This window comes from Acomys minous (assembly GCF_964271855.1).
Source record: "Acomys minous genome assembly, chromosome: 6".
Lineage (NCBI taxonomy): Eukaryota > Metazoa > Chordata > Mammalia > Rodentia > Muridae > Acomys > Acomys minous.
Genome location: NC_140487.1, coordinates 34,271,240 through 34,288,560, shown reverse-complemented (window position 1 = coordinate 34,288,560; position 17,321 = coordinate 34,271,240). Strand labels below are relative to the sequence as shown.

At 42.4% G+C, this 17,321-nt stretch overlaps 1 protein-coding gene and 1 long non-coding RNA gene across 12 annotated transcripts in view; one reads left to right on the top strand and one right to left on the bottom strand.

Moving 5' to 3' along the window:
* MAGI2 (membrane associated guanylate kinase, WW and PDZ domain containing 2) overlaps positions 1-1,640 on the bottom strand; it is a 1,410,398-nt gene extending 1,408,758 nt beyond the window's left edge. For 6 of the 11 annotated variants that reach the window (XM_084787263.1, XM_084787264.1, XM_084787262.1 and 3 more), the window contains exon 1: positions 1,019-1,637. In XM_084787263.1, coding sequence (XP_084643389.1) covers positions 1,019-1,319 — 301 coding nt within the window. In that variant the 5' untranslated portion in view covers positions 1,320-1,637. Of the gene's footprint in view, positions 1-1,018 lie in introns of all 11 variants that reach the window. The other 5 variants (XM_084787254.1, XM_084787259.1, XM_084787258.1 and 2 more) reach the window with 2 other exon arrangements.
* Positions 1,202-7,660, top strand: LOC311600527. Its single transcript, XR_014780270.1, has 2 exons — positions 1,202-1,328; positions 6,665-7,660. It is a non-coding gene; the product is annotated as an uncharacterized lncRNA (long non-coding RNA).
* Positions 7,661-17,321: the final 9,661 nt, after the last annotated feature.

The window sequence follows — 17,321 nt, the reverse complement described above, 5'->3', positions numbered from 1 at the left end:
CTTTCAAGTAAAGACAGCAGAGTTCCGCAAGATTCCAGTCTCTCTAAATCCTCAGCACAGCCCCGGGGGAAGCTCATCAAATCCAGGTTAGAACACAGGAGCCAGAGCTGTAACTAGCTTGCTTCTCCGTCAACCTCCGGGCCACAAACACGCCCCCTGCTCTGAAGCTCAAGAGACCAAACACAGAGGAATCCCAGTCAATGAGGAAAGCCCAGTCAATGAAATATACTTTGGGGAAGCCTTCCAATGCTGCAGTCTGCCTCCCCCTCCAACACTAGAAAGCTCTCCCAGCTCCCAGCTTCTTAGGCTCCTGTTCCTCCTCCCGCCAGCTGGCTAGGGGCGATCTCTAGGGTTAGTCAGTTTGCACGTGACTCACGGTGCCCACATGACATGACTATGGGCGGGGAGGGCAGGGGGACTGAGGAGTGAAGCAGGGGAAAAGTTACTGCACACTGGTCAAAGCATCCAAACCAATTTGTCCCTTTCCTTCCTCGCTATCCAGTGGCTCAGAGATCCTTAGAGAATCGCTGGGGACCAAGGTGTCTCCAGACCAGCTTTGGACACACTCCAAGCATTCTCTGCTTGCTCCAGTGCTCAGAGCTTCTCCCAACCCCTCCTATGACATCTCTGCACCTCAAGTTGCTTCATCTCCCTTCCTTTCTCCCCCTTTTCCTTCTTCCTTCCCCGAAAGCTCTAGTCCACTGTGAACCAGCCACTGACGCACATTCTATTTGGCCCTGGCGCTGAGAGGAGGTCAGACAAGGCCAAGCACCTTCCAAAGGGGAGGGTCCAACTAGGCAAACTAAGTTGCCTGCCTCACGGCCACCTGGCTTCCCCCGCCAAATAGCCCCCTGCCCCGGTGGTTTCACTGATGCTCCCTTCTCACTTACGGCGCTCTCTGGACCCCACCCCGCGGTGGCGCAACATACACTCTTCCAACACGCGCTCCCACCCTTTCGTTGCCCGCCCCACGCAGGGGTCCCACCGACAGGCAAAGCACAGAGCAAGCTGAGCTCACCTTGCTTGACACACTTGAGCCGGAGGGGGTCCTTGCAGTGTTTGATCACGGCCAGAACGTCCCTGATGGTGAGCCCCGCCACGGGGGTCTCGTTCACCTCCAGTAACAGCTCCTCGGACACCAACTTGCTACCGCTTTCATAGGCCACTTTGCCTGGCTTCACCTCCCCCAGGTAGGGGAACTGTCCGTTTTCGGCGCCCCCCTTCAGTTCAAAGCCCAGCTGGCCCTCCGGGTTCCTGCCAATGACACTCTCGTGGACTTTGCTAGTCCAGTGGCTTTTCTTTTTCAAGCTTTTGGACATGGCAGTAGGGTGAGTCGCCTCAGTTCCTGAGGGTCCTTTAGGGAGGAGGGCTTGGGAGTCAAAATCGGGATGGAGGAGCCAGGGAGCCAAAGGGTGAGGGTGGCAGACTTTGCCTTTTACCCCCTCTCTGCTCCGCGCTTTCCCTCTTCTTTGGATGGAGTGTGGCGGAGGAAGGGGGAGGATGAGAGGGACCGCTGGGCAGAGGTAGGAGAGCTAGGGTGAGGTTGTGCTGTCCCTTGAATGACACTCAAGGCTGTAGCCCCGCAGCGGAGGAAGCTGTGGTGGCGTTGGCGGCGTTAGCAGCGGTGGCGTCGGCCGAGCCAGCGCGAGCAGTGGCCGAGCTGGTGAGCGGGTGGCGGTGGCGTGGGGGTGGGGAGGAGGGTAGGGATGCCGGGGGCCACTCCTGCGCGCTGCGAGTGGGAGCGCGCGCGCTCTCGCCGGCCTCTGTGTTGTTAGCCGATATCCATGGCAGCTGCAGTGGCAGCGGTAGAGAGCGCGTGTGTGTGTGCGCGCGTGTGCGCGTGTGTGCCTATGTACTAGTTGTACTGTACTGGCAGGATGCGAGCGAGCGGGCGGGCGGGCGGGGGGTAGGGGGGGGGGTGGGATGCAAGCCGAGGGAGGAGGCGCGCGCACCGGGTGGAGCGCCAGAGAAGGCTTCGCCGCCGTCTCCCTCCCTCCGCGGCTTGACCCGGTAGTGAAGGCGGAGAGTGAGAGAGAGGCAGGCCCTGGGCCGTCCTGCAGCCCCGCGGGAGGAGGCGGGAGCTGGGAAGGAGGGGAGCTGAGGCCCGGCACGGGCACGCAGGCGAGTAGGGCCTCGATCCCACCATGGACTTGTCTTCAGGCCCCCGAGAGCAGGCTCCTCGCCAGCAGGACGCCCCGACTTGCACATTCCCTAGCGGTGATGCAAACAGAAATCCAGGGACCAGGTGGCGAGCCCCGTGCCTAGTGGCCCATCTGCGGCCGCCAACCTTCTGGGGTTCCACCCCGCCCAGGAGAAGCTCGAGTTCGGGGGTCCTAGCCTGAAACTGCAGCCGGCCTGGCATCCAGAGCTGTTAGTGAGAGAGTTTTCCTTAGGCTAGCTTCACTTTTACAGTCGCAAAAGTTCTCAGAAGTCCCTCCCCAACAAGGGAAAGTTAGAGGAAGCAGTTTGGTCGTCCTGGCTGCAGGAAGAAGGTGAAAGAGCATCTGTAGACCAAGGCCATGCATCCCCTGGGAAAGAAACATAAGAGGGTTGATTGAGTGGAGACAGGATAGACAGCACCTGCTCTAGTTGAGAAGTGGAGGGGGGTGGGGTGCGGGTGTTAAGGAGATAATTAGAGTGAGAGCCTGTAGAAATGGACAGTTTCACCTGGTCAGGAGTCAAGTTTGTACCTGGGCACTAAGCCTTTAGACAATCCGACAAACAATTTCCGTTAGAGGAAAGGCTAGAAGCTGGGGGTGAGGCAGGAACTCAGCTCACCGCACCCTAGCCAGCTCCCCGTTCTCCAAATTAATTGCCACAAGGGAAGCTAAGCCCGGCCCAGGGCACTGAGGGCTGCTGACTTCCCCTGGGAAATAGTGATCTTTTTAAGTTCCTGTAACATAAATTCCACTTGCTTAACTTTGAAATAATAAGTTTCAAACCGAAAAGGAAAAAAAAGAAATCACTCACCCACTCATCTTTGTAAGTCAGAGGATGGGAATCAGCTGCAGTTGAAATCCTTGATGTCTGGGATAGAGTGTAGGAGGGAAGCAGTGCAGTTCAAAAGGCTCAGCCAACCCAAACAGAAAAGAGGGGGTTTGAATGCAGACTCTGGGGCTTTTCAGGAGTGCAGTATTTAGCAAGCAGTTCCACCTATTGCCTTTAGCAGCTTCTTCTTCTTCTTCTTCTTCTTCTTCTTCTTCTTCTTCTTCTTCTTCTTCTTCTTCTTCTTCTCCTCCTCCTCCTCCTCCTCCTCCTCCTCCTCCTCCTCCTCCCCCTCCTCGTTTTTCTCATTCTTGTTTCTTCATTGAGTTATTTGTTTTACATCCTGATCACAACCTCCCCCCTCTTTCTTTCCAGTCCCACTCTCCCAATCCTCCCCCTACTCTCACTTTCTCTTCTCCTCTGAGAAGGGGCAGCTCCCCCATGGGTACCGACCCACCCTGGCACATCAAACCACAGCAGGACTAAGAACATCCTCTCTCACTGAGGCCAGACAAGGCAGTCCAGCTACAGGAAAGGGATCCAAAGACAGGCAAGAGCCAGAGACAGCCCCTACTCTAATTTGAGAGGATCTGCATGGAAACCAAGCTGCACATATGTATAGGGGGCCTACATGCAGCCCATACATATTCTTGATTGGTGGTTCAGTCTCTGTGAGCCCCCATGGGCCCATTTTAGTTGACTCTGTAGGTCTTCTTGTGCTGTCCTTGACCCCTCTGGCTCCTTCAATCCTTCCTCCCACTCTTCCACAAGACTCCTCAAGCTCAGCTTGTTTGCTGTGGGTCTCTGCATCTGTTTCCATCAGAGGCTGGATGAAGCAGTTATGCTAGGCTCCTCTCTGCAAACATAGCCAAACATCATTAATAGTGTCAGGGGTTGGCTCTCTCCCATGGAGTGGGTCTCAAGTTGGCCCAGTCATTGCTTGGCCCTCCCCTAAATCTCTGCTCAGTCTTTATCCCTTCTGTATATCTTGTAGGCAGGAGAAATGTTAGGTTGAAGGTTTTTGTGGGTAGGGTTGGTTTCCCTGTCCCTCCACTGAGACTCCCACCCTGACTACAGGGTGTGGCCACTTCAGTCTTTATATCCCCAACTGCTAGGAGTCTCTGCTAGGGTCACCCCCATAGACTCCTGGGAGCCTCCCACACACCCCCTTCTCCCTCCCAGTTCCCTCCCTCCTTCCTGTTCTCTTGCTTCTTTATAAATAGAGTTAACAACACTAATGGGGCTTGGTGCAGGGAGGAGAATATCAGAAAAGGCAAATAAAGTGTTGCCTGGTACAGGTACAGGTTGGTTGGCTTTGCATAGCTGTTTCCTTCCTCTTTCCTTCACTCATTCCTCCCCCTCCCCCCACCCTGGTGGAGAGGTCAGCAAATCAGATCAGAAATGAAGATTTTCTTTTTTTTTAAGATGAGTTTGATTAACTTTGTGTCTTTTTCCACTTGAGTAAGTGGATCTCCGGTAATTTGGCTATGACTGGTGGGGGTTACCCAGTCCTTGGCCTTAAGCAGTGCTCAGGAGCCAGCAAGATTTGTAATGAAAGCCCAGTCTCAAGCAAAGTTAGGGTGGGGATTATCAAGCACCATTCTACCTATCAACTGATAGTGAACAGTGTTGGTTGGCCTTTCTTTAACACCAGTTACAACTATCAATATATATGCCAATACTTAACATTCTAACTGTATAGCAGGTGTTCTATTATGTTTGTATTATATACTTCTTTGCAGGTGAGGAAAATGAGGTTTACAGAGATGGATTTTACAGAACTTTGTTTTTATAGCTTACAACATCGTACATCTACCCGATATGACAATAACTTCATCCATTCAGAAGCCCTGGCTTGTGTCTTCACCTCTACTCAGCCACTGCATTGACCTCATTCCTCCTCCTCATACAACTTGTCACACTGGGACTCACTCGGCATAGTGTGACCATCAGTCTCGGTTGTGATCCTTTTGTGGGAGAAATGAAAAACGGCAGAACAGCTGCATTCCCTACGAAGCTCACTCACCATCCCTAAACCAGAAGACCCATCGAGTTCTGTGTCAGTTAGTCCAGGCTCTATAACCCGCTCTATTTTGCCTTGTATTCTGATATTGGAATCAGAATCCCTAAAGGCTTTTCTCTTCTTGTCCTAGTTAGGTTTTTTTTTTTTTTTTTTTTTTTTTTTTTTTTTTTTTTTTACAACTTAACAAAAATTAGATTTTTCTGGGAAGAAGAACTACAATTGAGAAAATGCTTTGTCAGATTATCTATTAGGCAAGTCCGTAGGGATTTTTTGTATTAATGCTTGATGTGTAAAGGTGAGAGGAGCCAGGCCACTGGGTGTTGTATCACCCTGAGCAGGTGGTCCTGGGGGGAACAAGAAAGCAGATTATGCCAATCCTGTGAAGCAAGCTCAGTAGAAAGTAATCCCCTGTGGCCTAATCTTTGGTTTCTGCCTAGAGTTTCCTGTCTTGAGTTCTTGTTCTACATGTCCTGCAAGGGTAGACTATAAAATGAAATTAACTCTTTCCTCCCAAAGTTGCTTTTCGTTGCTCTATCCCAGCAACAGAAGGCAAACTAAAATAGCTATCAATAACACAACATTAGGCTTTGTCAGTGGACAGTGTTAAAGTGGTTGACATGTTTTTCTGCTTGATCTGTGATGCAAGTTTTTCTCCCACCCTATGCTCCTGGAAGAACAACTCATGAGACTCATTAAATGTTGCACAAATACCTAGGCCATATAGCTAGGCTCTTCTCTGACTAGCTGACTCTTAAAATAGCCCATTATACTAATTTACGTTCTGCAACATGGCCGGTTTTCTGAGCTCAGGCACCATTGCCTCCACCTTCCTCACCTTTTGCCTGTTGAATACCACAGGCCTGATTCCATCCCAGAATCCCCTCTGCCTGTCAAGAGTCCCATCTATTTCCCACCTCAGCTGTAGGCCATAAGTTTAATTGACAGGTGTGGCATCTGTACAATACACAAGAGGTTCCTTGGACACTATGATAAGGTCTGTGGTTGGCTTTCTAGCCAGTGGTGGGAAGATTTCAGTATGCTGTTCTAATCCCACAGTGCAAAGCCAGCCAGGCCTGTCAGTGGCTTCCTCACAAGTTTTTCTTTGTACTGCAACTGGTGTATTCCTACAAACTATGTGACATCTTCACACATTTCTTGATCATTAAGTGAGCAATGAGATAGAACTATGTGACTCTCTGCCTTGTCAAGGTGAGAAGTGAGGACAAAGGAACGGGTGTTCTAAATTTTTCTCTCCTTGGATATGAATGCCATCCTATATCCCTGTAGGTAGTGGCTGCTTCTTGTAGTGATTATTTCTGCATTCTTCAGAAGTATCTTTTCTACCCTACCTCCATTTACTACACACACACACACACACACACACACACACACACACACACACACACACGTTGTAAATACATTGAAATACTGATATATGTATCATATATATCAGTATATGAAAATATACCAATATGTATATAGGTATATTAATACTGTCTCTAATTTAACACCATGTACATATGTAGAGAGGACTTTGGTTTCTTTTAAATCCTGGTATGTTATATGAGTATGTTTTTGTTTTAATCCCAGGAGTGGAATATGGGGCTACTTCAGATTGTCCACAGCCACTAACTATGGTTTGTCTTTATGCTCTAGGAGGGGCATGATTTTGTCCAGCTGAAGATAGTTTACATTGAAATTCTGGAGACTTTTGAGAGGATATAAATGTGAAAGCCCCAGAGAACCTGTGCTGACTGCTGCTCCCCTGCTGCTGCCTCAGCTGCTGCTGGTTCCTGCTCTTGGTTTGTTATTGGTGGATTGCCAGATTGCTGGATTGTTGGTTCTTAACTGGAAATATTCTGACTGTGAAGATTGGACTTGCCCCAAATCACTGAGCACCCCTAATCAGCAGGAAGCAGTCTAAAGAGCTCTATGCCTTCTTCTCTTTGAACCTTCTTTCTTGCCTACCTAGTGTTTCCAGCATTGAAAAGGATTGGGGTAGAGAAGAGTTGTAGTTATATTAACCTCATAAAGTAGCCAAAAGCCCAGTTACATACATGCTGAGTAAGTACTATAATACAGAGCTATATCCCACCTCTCAGTATTTTTTTTTCCAAACAGAAACATGTTTCCTGAACAGGTTATAGTTAAGAATATATTCATGCATACATATACATATATACGTGCAATAACAATTAGTGAAAAAAGAAGACATGAGTTTGGAGGAGAGTGTACAGATGTATAGGAAGGCTTAAAGGGAAAAAAGGAAAGGGACAAATGTAATTACAACAACAATAACAACAATCCCCATTTATACAGCATGGTGGCTAAGAGTTTTCTGAAACAGTGCTAGGCTGGCAAATAAGTAGACCTAGAATAGGTGAGCACATGCCCTCTTCTATCTACTGGTTTATGATTTTCCAGTGAGTTATACAGAAAGTGGTGAAAATATTTTTATATATATTTCCTATTTATAAGATGAGAATATAACAAAATTTATTTCCTAAATTTTGAGTAACTACTTTTTCCCAAACTTAACCAAATATTTGTAAAGAATAGATTAAAATTGTATTGAATGCTTCTTTGTATAAAGATAATAAGCATGTCATATTTCTTTGTTTCTGCAACAAATTTTATGTCTTTTTTATTTGATTTTACATGTACAGAACTTTTTATTTAGTTGATTTTATTTAGTAAATTAGAAATTCCATACATGTATGTAATGTGTTATTATTACTTTCCTCCCCTACCCAGACCCAAAAGGATAAATACGGTATGTACTCACTTACATTTGGATATTAGCCATTAAGTAAATAAGAGCCAAGCTACAATATGTAGACCCAGAGATGTTAAATATAGAGGAAGGGACTGGGGAGGACATATAGATATCTTTGGGAGGGAAAAAAGAGTATGATATAGATGTTATGGGTGGACCTATAACTGGGAGGATTGTAATGGAGAATCAGATGGGCAGAGGAGGTGGAGGTGAGGAAGGGAATGTGGGGAGAGACAAGTAGACCTGAGATGCATTTGAGAGGTGGTATGGAAATCTAATGCAGTAGAAACTTCCTAAAATATATGAAGGTGATCATAATGTAATTTCCAAATAAAAGGGAAGATGGAGTCCTAACTGGCCATCTCTTTTCACCAATTGACCAATTTACATCCAATTGAGTTGTTGGCCAAAGGAGTCCCATGGAAGTATTCAAACAATCTAGGCTGTGGCCAAGACAGTAGGTTGCTCTCTAAAAACTCATAGTAAGCCCTCATTGCAGAAGACAACACCCACACAACTCATCAAACAAGGACAGGTTGAGTTGGTGCCTACCTAGAACATGCACTCTGAAGTTCTAGTGTCTTTGGTACCAGAAATTACTCTGCAGCCTTCCAACAGAGAAGCTTAAATGTCAACATAAACACAAACCCTTTGATATACAAAGCCAGGAAAATATGCCAGGACAATGGTTGCACAAAACTTGTGTGTAGAGGAATTTTAATCCAGCAACCTGGCTACTCTGGTAAGAAATCACAGCCCCAAACCTAGGTCTATGTGATCTGGCTGGAATACAGATACACCTTTTGTACACACCTTTAATCCCAAACAATGACATCTAATTGAGGGACAGACAAAGGGATAAATCAGAGAAAGATTTGACAGACTGAGTCAGAGATAGAATATATCCAACTCTCAAGAGAGAATGAGAAAGAGAAAGAGAGAGAGAGAGAGAGAGGAGAGAGAGAGAGAGAGAGAGAGAGAGAGAGAGAGAGAGAGAGAGAGAGAGAGAGAGAGTACATAAGAGTAAAGCAGCACAGAGAAGAGTAAAGATGAGGAGAGTACAGTACAGTACAGTACAGTACAGAAAACAGCAGAGTCCATGCAGTCAGTGCAGTTCTTTTCCTGGAGTTCAGAGAGGCAGCTCTTCCAAGCAGAGCAATTCAGTCAGAAGCCAAGAGAAGCCAGTTTGAATCAGTCATTGTGGAGATGAGTTTTGAGCCAGAACAGATGAGTTGAACCAGCCAGCTAAAGTTGAGAAGGAACTAGAAATGTGAGCTTTTTCAATAAAAAGTCTCATAGGTTGAAAATATTCTAGGCTTAAATTAGCAGACTGAGTCTGGAATCTAAAGCCTTCAACATTCAGGCTTACATAAGATTACAGTGTATGGAGGCTAGAAGCTTCCAGCCCTAGGTCTAGGGATAGTTAGATAGAAACACTCTGGGCTCAGTCCTAGTCATGTATTAGTAAAGACTGGGTATTATTTTCATCTTGTCCCATCATCCGAGGAAATAAAAACAGCATTTACACATGTGGGAATAACTAAGCAATGAATTGCCTTAATGATTTGACTTAAGGCCCATTCTATTAGTTGGAACCTCTTAACATTTATTTGTTGAATTTTAACTCTTCTAATCTCAGCATAATTTTTATCTTATAACTAGACTTCAATTCACAGGGAATTAGTAACCCTGAGAAGAATTGAGGACAAAACCCTAAGTTGGTCTCTGGCTTCCAGACACTCAGTGCACACATATCTCTGTGTGTGTGGAAATATACACACAACTCTCTCACACATGCACATGCATGTGTGCGCAGGCACACACACACACACACACACACACACACACACACACACACACACTGAGAGAGAGAGAGAGAGAGAGAGAGAGAGAGAGAGAGAGACAGACAGACAGACAGACAGACAGACAGACAGACAGACAGACAGACACAGACAGAGGGAGAGATATTTATGTCCTCAGAGTTCTATGACATAGCTGTGAGAGGTCCCTTTGATTGGACTGGAATATCTTTCTCCTGTCTTCTAACTACTTTTGCTTCCATTATATTGTGTCCCTTTTTGAGCGAATGTCTGAAAAACTACTGAATGTTTTCTTCTCTAGACTAGAAACCCATGAGGAACCACCTGGAAGCTAACTTTTCTCCCACAGTACATTTGCCAAGTGTTGTCCAAGAGAGTAGAAGAGCCAAGCCTGCCTCCTGTAGTAACAAGAACACCACAGACATAATATCCATTTTGAGGCTCCCTTGCAAGTTCTCACTGAAGCTAGGATTTGGACTAAAATCACCTCCTTTCCTATCTTGTTTATTCTGTAACTGCCTCTTAAAGAATGATTTCCTTAATAATTATTTACACTCAATTCTTTTCTCAAGGTACGGTTCTAAGGACTCCAGTTTAAAGGTTTTTTTTTTAATAGGTGAGGAGATAAAGGCCCTCATGTTCTAAATTACTTAAATTATATTATCATGAAGGTTGTGATTTGATTCGTGTCTATGTGACTGTAAAGCCCTTATTCTAGGTTACATATATTAACCTTATTAGTAAGTATATGTTACTAGTTGACTTTTGTATTTTTTTAAGATTTATTTATTATGTATACAGTACACATTAAATCACATTATAGATGGTTGTGAGCCATTATGTGGTTGCTCGGAGTTGAACTCAGGACCTCTGAAAGAGCAGTCAGTGCTCTTAACCACTGAGCCATCTCTCCAGCCCCTTTGTAAATAGAAGTAGACAGAAAACTTGACAAATTGACACAATTCTATCTATATGTTATGAAATCTATATGTCATCCAAAAATCCTTGTCAAAGATACAGACATGTTGCACACTTTGCAAATGGGGGCAGTTCAGCAGATATTCAGATAAGGGCTCTCTTTGAAAGTAAGAGTTAGCTGAGCATTTCCATTGCTTTCCCTGTTATTTCTGTAATAAAGTAACACAGATATGATAGTGTATAGCACCACACTGATTTACTCAGTTTGGGATAAGACTTCTAACACAAATCACTCTCAGTTACAGTTTAAATGTTAGAGAGTCCATATGCTCTTTCTATAGGCTATGGGCTAGTGGGTATTCCTAGTCCTTTATTTGGTTTGTGCTGTATCCCCAACCATCACTCCTGTCAGAGTCTTTCATGCACCCCATCACATTAATTCAGAGTCTTGCCAGGACTCTTGTGACTACACCAAACTATCCAAAAAGTCCGAGATCCTATTTTAGACTTAGCTGATTTAGCAGTTTGAGTTCCGTATTCAACTTTCCCTCGCTTTGCCATACAGTATCACACACTCTGAGGTTCTGTTGATCAGATATTGAGCTCTTCCAGAGGGGACAGGGCTCTGCCTACTGTCGTCTCCCAGAACTGGCAGTTTCCTCTCCTCATTTTTCTTAGTTTCAAGGTGACAGCATGCCTGCAATAGACGTCTCCCTTTATATGGCTGTAAGAATGTTATCTCAGGCAAGATGAGATAATGTGGCTTCGTGAAGATACTCAGATGTTAAGATTGCTATATAAGGAAATTTAGACATTTCAAAACTGAGATTTGGTGAAGCTTTAGAGTAAAGATAGGAAATGCTATATAGTCAGTCTTCCACCATGTCTGAGGACTAGGCAATCTCAGTATTCTGTGTCTGTGTGAAATACAGCTCCCTGTTCATCTGGTTTATACCTATTTACCTGAAGACAGACGTCTGGGACCACCGTTATTTTAAAAGTATGTGGCGCTGCTTTGTCCTATTGCAAAGGTCAGCCTTAGTCATGTGTCCACATAACTTTTGTAGAACTGTGACTTCTGAGACTCTTCCTTGCTTTCAAATCTATGTTCTACAACAAGATACTCATGTCATGTTATCTTTACATTCTTAGGACCTGGCACATCTTCTGGCACAACATCAAAGCTCACCACATTGTTTTCCTTAAAGGGCAAACTGATGGTTTCAGAAGTTGCATCTTATGGGTACTTTCTTCATATAAATTTTTATCACTTTTATTATGATTATCACTTTATATCCATAGTAATGACTTAGCATTGTAGAACACAGAGAGGCACGTGTTGATAGATATTGAAATATTTATAAAAGAGCATGAATTTAAGGAAAGAAATTAGAGTCTTTAGAATTTGAGGGAGCCCTGAGTAAGAGTCTGAGTGATGTTGGTAAGAGGACTGGTGAGGGCAGGTGATGCCCTTTCTAGTAGGTCCATGGACATGTGTGTCATATGATTATTCCCTTTACGTAGAAATAACAATCTTTTTGTATTGATTTGCCTTGCATGTTGCAGATCCTCAGATTTTAATCAAATTATGTCCAAAAGTAATTTCTTCCCTATTACTAACCTGAGCAATTTTATTTGTATCTTATTTTCATTTAAGTGTTCAGGTAGATTTCAAGTTTCATCCTCCAGTTGCTTACCATCTGTACTCCTATGGTCTAGAATTTTCCACTTAGATTTGCCTAAATTGTGTTAAAAGAGGATCATCCATGAATACTGCATAGCTTTATTTTTCAAAAAAGTTCTTTGTTTATTTCAAAATTTCATACATTTTCCTATGTATTTTTGCATGCAACAATTCAAAAGCTTTCTTTTTAATTAATTTATTATTTTTTATTTGTTTACTTTGCATCTTGATTGTAGCCCCCTCCCTCATTGCCTCCTGATACCGCCCTTCCTCCATCAGTCCTTCACCCTTGCTCTCCTAGTCTCAGGAAGGCGAGCTCTCCTTCCCTAACATCTGACCTCAGACTATCAAGTCTCATCTGTACTACCTGTGTCCTCTTCATCTGTGGCCTGGGAAGGCCTCCCTGCCAGAGGAAAGTGACCAAGGGAGTGGGGATGGGACTAGAGTCCATATCAGAAGTAGTCTTTACTCACCATACTATGGGACCCAGAAGGAGACTGTGCTGCCTATCTACTACATATGTGCAGATGATCTAGGTCCACATCATGCATGGTCCTTGGTTGGTGCATCAGTCTCTGTATTGTAGTATGGTTATCCTGTATTATGTGGCTAATATCTGCTTATGAGTGAATATATATCATGAGTGTCTTTCTGGGTCTGGGTTACTTCACTCAGGATGATCTTTTCTAGTTCCATCCATTTGCTTAAAAATGCTTCTGTAAAGCAAAGGACATTGTCAACAGAACAAAATGACAGCCCACAAACTGGGAAAAGATAGTCACCAAGCCTATATCTGACCAAGGACTAAAATCCAAAATATACAGGGAACTCAAGAAATTAAACACAACCAAACCAAATAACCCAATTAAAAATGGGGGTACAGAACTAAACAGAGAATGTCAAATGGTCAAAACACTTAAAGAAATGTTCAATGTCCCCAGTCATCAGGGAAATGCAAATAAAAAAGACTCTGAGATTCCATCTTACACCTGTCCAAATGGCTAAGATCAAAAACTCAAGTGACAGCACATGCTGGAGAGGATGTGGAGAAAGGGGAACACTCCTTAATTGCTAGTGGGAATTCAAACTAGTCCAACCACTTTGGAAATCAATCTGTCACTTTCTCAGAAAATTGGGAATAGGGCTACCTCATGACCCAGCTATTCCACTCCTAGGCATGTACCTGAAAGATGCTCCACCACACAACAAGGACATTTCATTTCCTCAACTATGTTCATAGCAGCCTTATTGTTAATATCCAGAATCTAGAAACAACGTAGATGGGTCTTGGTCAAAGAATGGTTAAAGAAATTTTACATTTACACTGTGGAACATTACTCAGCTATTAAAAACAAGGAAATCTTTAAATTTGCAAGCAAATGGATGGAACTAGAAACCATCATTCTGAGTGAGATAACCCAGAACCAGAAAGACACACATGGTATAGCCTCACTTATAAGTGGATATTAGCCCAACATAGATGTTCTTTGACAGTCTTCACCCAGTGGGGGATCAGGACAGATGCTGGAACTTGATACTGCACTCCAGAATGGGGGGATACAAAGACCCAGAGGGCCCAGCAGCCATACAAGAAAACCATCAAGTCTGGCAGATCTGGACCCCCAGGAGGCCTGCATGAACTGCTGTACCAACCAAGGACAATGCATGCAGTAAACCTAGATCCCCTATTCAAATCTAGCCAATGGACAGCTTCCAAGGTTGTGGAGAGAGATGGGACTGCCTCTGACATGAACTTTTGTGTCCACTATTTGACCACGTCCCCTTGATGAGGAGGCCAGTGGCACTCAGAGAAAGGGGAAGCAGGCTAGCTTAATGAGACCTGATAGACTGTGCTCATATGGTGGGGGAGGAGGTCCCCTTCAGTTACAGAACTAAGGAAGGAGAATAAGGCAAGGTGAAAGAGGATGGGCAAACAGGAAGATACAATGAAGGGATTGCAATCAGGATATAATCTGAATAGATTATTTAAAAAATAATTGTAGATGGCTAGAAAAAAATAATAAAGCACTTCTGCATGAAAATCATGGCAAGAAAAACACAGAGAGTAGAGATCTAGTCAGGAAGTGTTCTGAAATGATTGCTTCAGCATATCCATGGTAGCATAACGTTTTCTGGACTCCAATACATAATATTTCTTTATACTCCATCTATACACAGTCTTGCTGCTTAAATATCAATATCTGATTTGCCATTTATTTTATTCTTTTTCTATTTGTTTGGAGCTTGTCAGTCTTCCATCCTAGTTCACAGTCTGCTAAACTCAAAAAGATGTTATCTTTTTTTATTCTCAGGCATTTCTTAGTAGTAAATTTTAGACACTTCAAAAGTGTTACATACTTTGATTTGTGATAGCAAATGGGAAATAGTCTGTTCTCTTTTCACTCCTCCACTATTTGAAACTTAATCAAATAGTCCATTTTCCCACTTTTCATTTTGTGAATTCTAAATCTTTTAAAAATCATGTTATAATTTTTAGTGTGCCCATACATACAGAAAACCTATTAAATGCAATTTGTTTCTGTTGAACTTCTATGGTCATAACAACAGATATTTGGTTAATGTTATTTTTCCTCAGCTTTCCAGATGTGCATCTGATTTTCTCTAATTTCTTCTCTATGGGTCTTCTCAAGATATGCATTCAGTTACTTTTTCAATCTTGGAAAGTATGTAGTATCCTCTTCATATATTGCTATGTTGATGATCTTCATTTTAATCCAGATTAATATTAATCCATTTTCCATTTTACATACCTGTTATGTATGTATGTGCACATGTGTATGCAGACATTCATTCATATGTGTGCATATTATGTGGATTCCAGAAGCTGATGTCAGATCTTTGTTTGCTTTCCACCATGTTTACTCAGATGGTCTATCAACAGCACTTACAACTCATGAATTTGTCTAGTCTGTCTAGAAGCTTACTCCAAGATCTCTTGTCTCTTCCTCTCAAGTGCTTGGACTATAGACAGGTCTCTGTTTCCACCCATAATTTACTTGGATGCTGGGGACTCTACTTTCATCAATAGTGAACAAATAGGCAGACCCAAATATGTTGTGGGAAGAAATTGAATAAATTAGATTTTAAAATAGGTGCAGTTAAATGTGTTTCTTAGTCTTTGGATGAATTTAAAATATTTTTGTTTCCTTTGTCAAATTATTGAAAAATATACATGCTGGTGAACATTTGGAGACAATAAGAATATATCTCTTATCATAATATTGTAAATATTGTTCTATGTCATCCATGCATTCTTTCATAAGGTATATTTTTCATTTTTAACAATTTTGAGAGTCATAGATGTCTCAGAATATGATGGGATGGATACTAGTGACCTTAAACTATGCTTCTCACCAAAATATGTGTATCTTCTAATATTCTTAGAATTATACATATTAAACATGTGCCTAGAGCTATTATAAGGTACATAAATGCATATATTCCAAGTACTACATATGATCTCATATAATTCATGCATTCATTTATACCCAACCATTTGATTAAATGTGAGACTCTTTGAAATTCTAGTTTAAATGAAAAGTATTTTTAATTTATATCTAATCAGTTACTGAGCACATAACATGTGACACACCATCTTTTCATCATCTTTCTTCTAGAAACACAGTCTAACATTCAAATCATCCCAACTTGACTTTTGAACTATAATGTCTTTAAGACTGTAAATTTTTTTTAGGTTCCAACAAAAACTGAAAAAATGAAAGATACTATGTTATCAGGAACAAAAGGAAAACATAGCTATCAGTGAACATGAAGAAGAAATGCTTGGTAGGTTAAATGCAAAATCAGTCATCAATAATACATTTAAAAAATTTAAAGGGTCTTAAAGAAAAAGATGGTTCAAACTTTGGAAAATTGTAAGAGTTTGTCACAATTGTCTCTTCTGCAATCTCTCCAAGAACGATTTCTAAAGTTAAAAGGATGATAAATCTCTCCAAGAGAAATTATAAGATAGGCACTGATATAACTGGGAATCCTTTTATTGCTTTATAGGAATTTAATCTTCAAACTTCCCTTACTAGGTCATAGGACAAGAAAATTATCAGAAAATTTATAAGACAATTGAATCTCTGTATAAAACTGGACATTAGGGGAGTAAGTCAAATTTAGGTGAAAATCAAAGCTATTAGAAATTTCTGAAGATAAAAGATGAATTTCATGTAATCTAGGCGCAAAGCTAGAATAGAATTGAGAACAAGTCATAGCGGTCCTTTCTACTGATCAAGAGTGACTTTGCCATGGTGAATCGTTGTCAGTTTAACTGCTAGGCGTGCATGGCGGCATTGCCTCGGTTATGTGAGCATTATATTCTCAGACCCACGGCTCCCACTGCTCTGCTTAATATCAATAAAGTTTTACTTTGAAAATGCTCTAGTGCTTCACATATATGACTTTTCAGGAATGCACAAATGAGGTTTGCTACTTTCCTATCAATAGCTCTGAAAGCATGGCGTGTCCGTCTATTCAGTTCCTCACAGTGATCTTTAGTGAACTTGTAAATCACACCAACTACAAATCCTCAATAAAAGTAAATTTCATGGATATATTTGTAATACACTGCAATTGGGATTCCTATGTTTGGCTGTGTTTAAAATGTTATTTCTCTTGTCGACAGTACAGGTGGTAAGAGAACTCGGAATAAAGATGTATCACCTTCATTTGACATAAATAAGTGTTTGGGGATTATTGAATCGAAATTGAACAGGAAAGGGGCATAGAGAGTTTATGTGAGTGTGTGACTGCAGAGCTCAAGGACTCACTAAGGTATTTTATGGATTACAAAATAATGAAAATAATACCTTTTCCCTTCAAGACTCCAAATGTTTTAAAGAATATTAATTCATATTTAAATGCCCCCTCTAAATTCCCACATTACAGGAAATGGTAAATGTAATTTTTCATAGTTCCAATGGAAAAATAATTTCTTTGTTTGTTTCTCTGGAGACTACTTAGGTCTGTCTGCAAGGGTAGAAAATTGTACATAGGAAATATGCTGTAAGCAGCTAGAAACATCTTTTATATTCCCTCCAAAATGTTTCATTTATTGCCTTGTTACCTGTGCCTTTTGCACTAGGT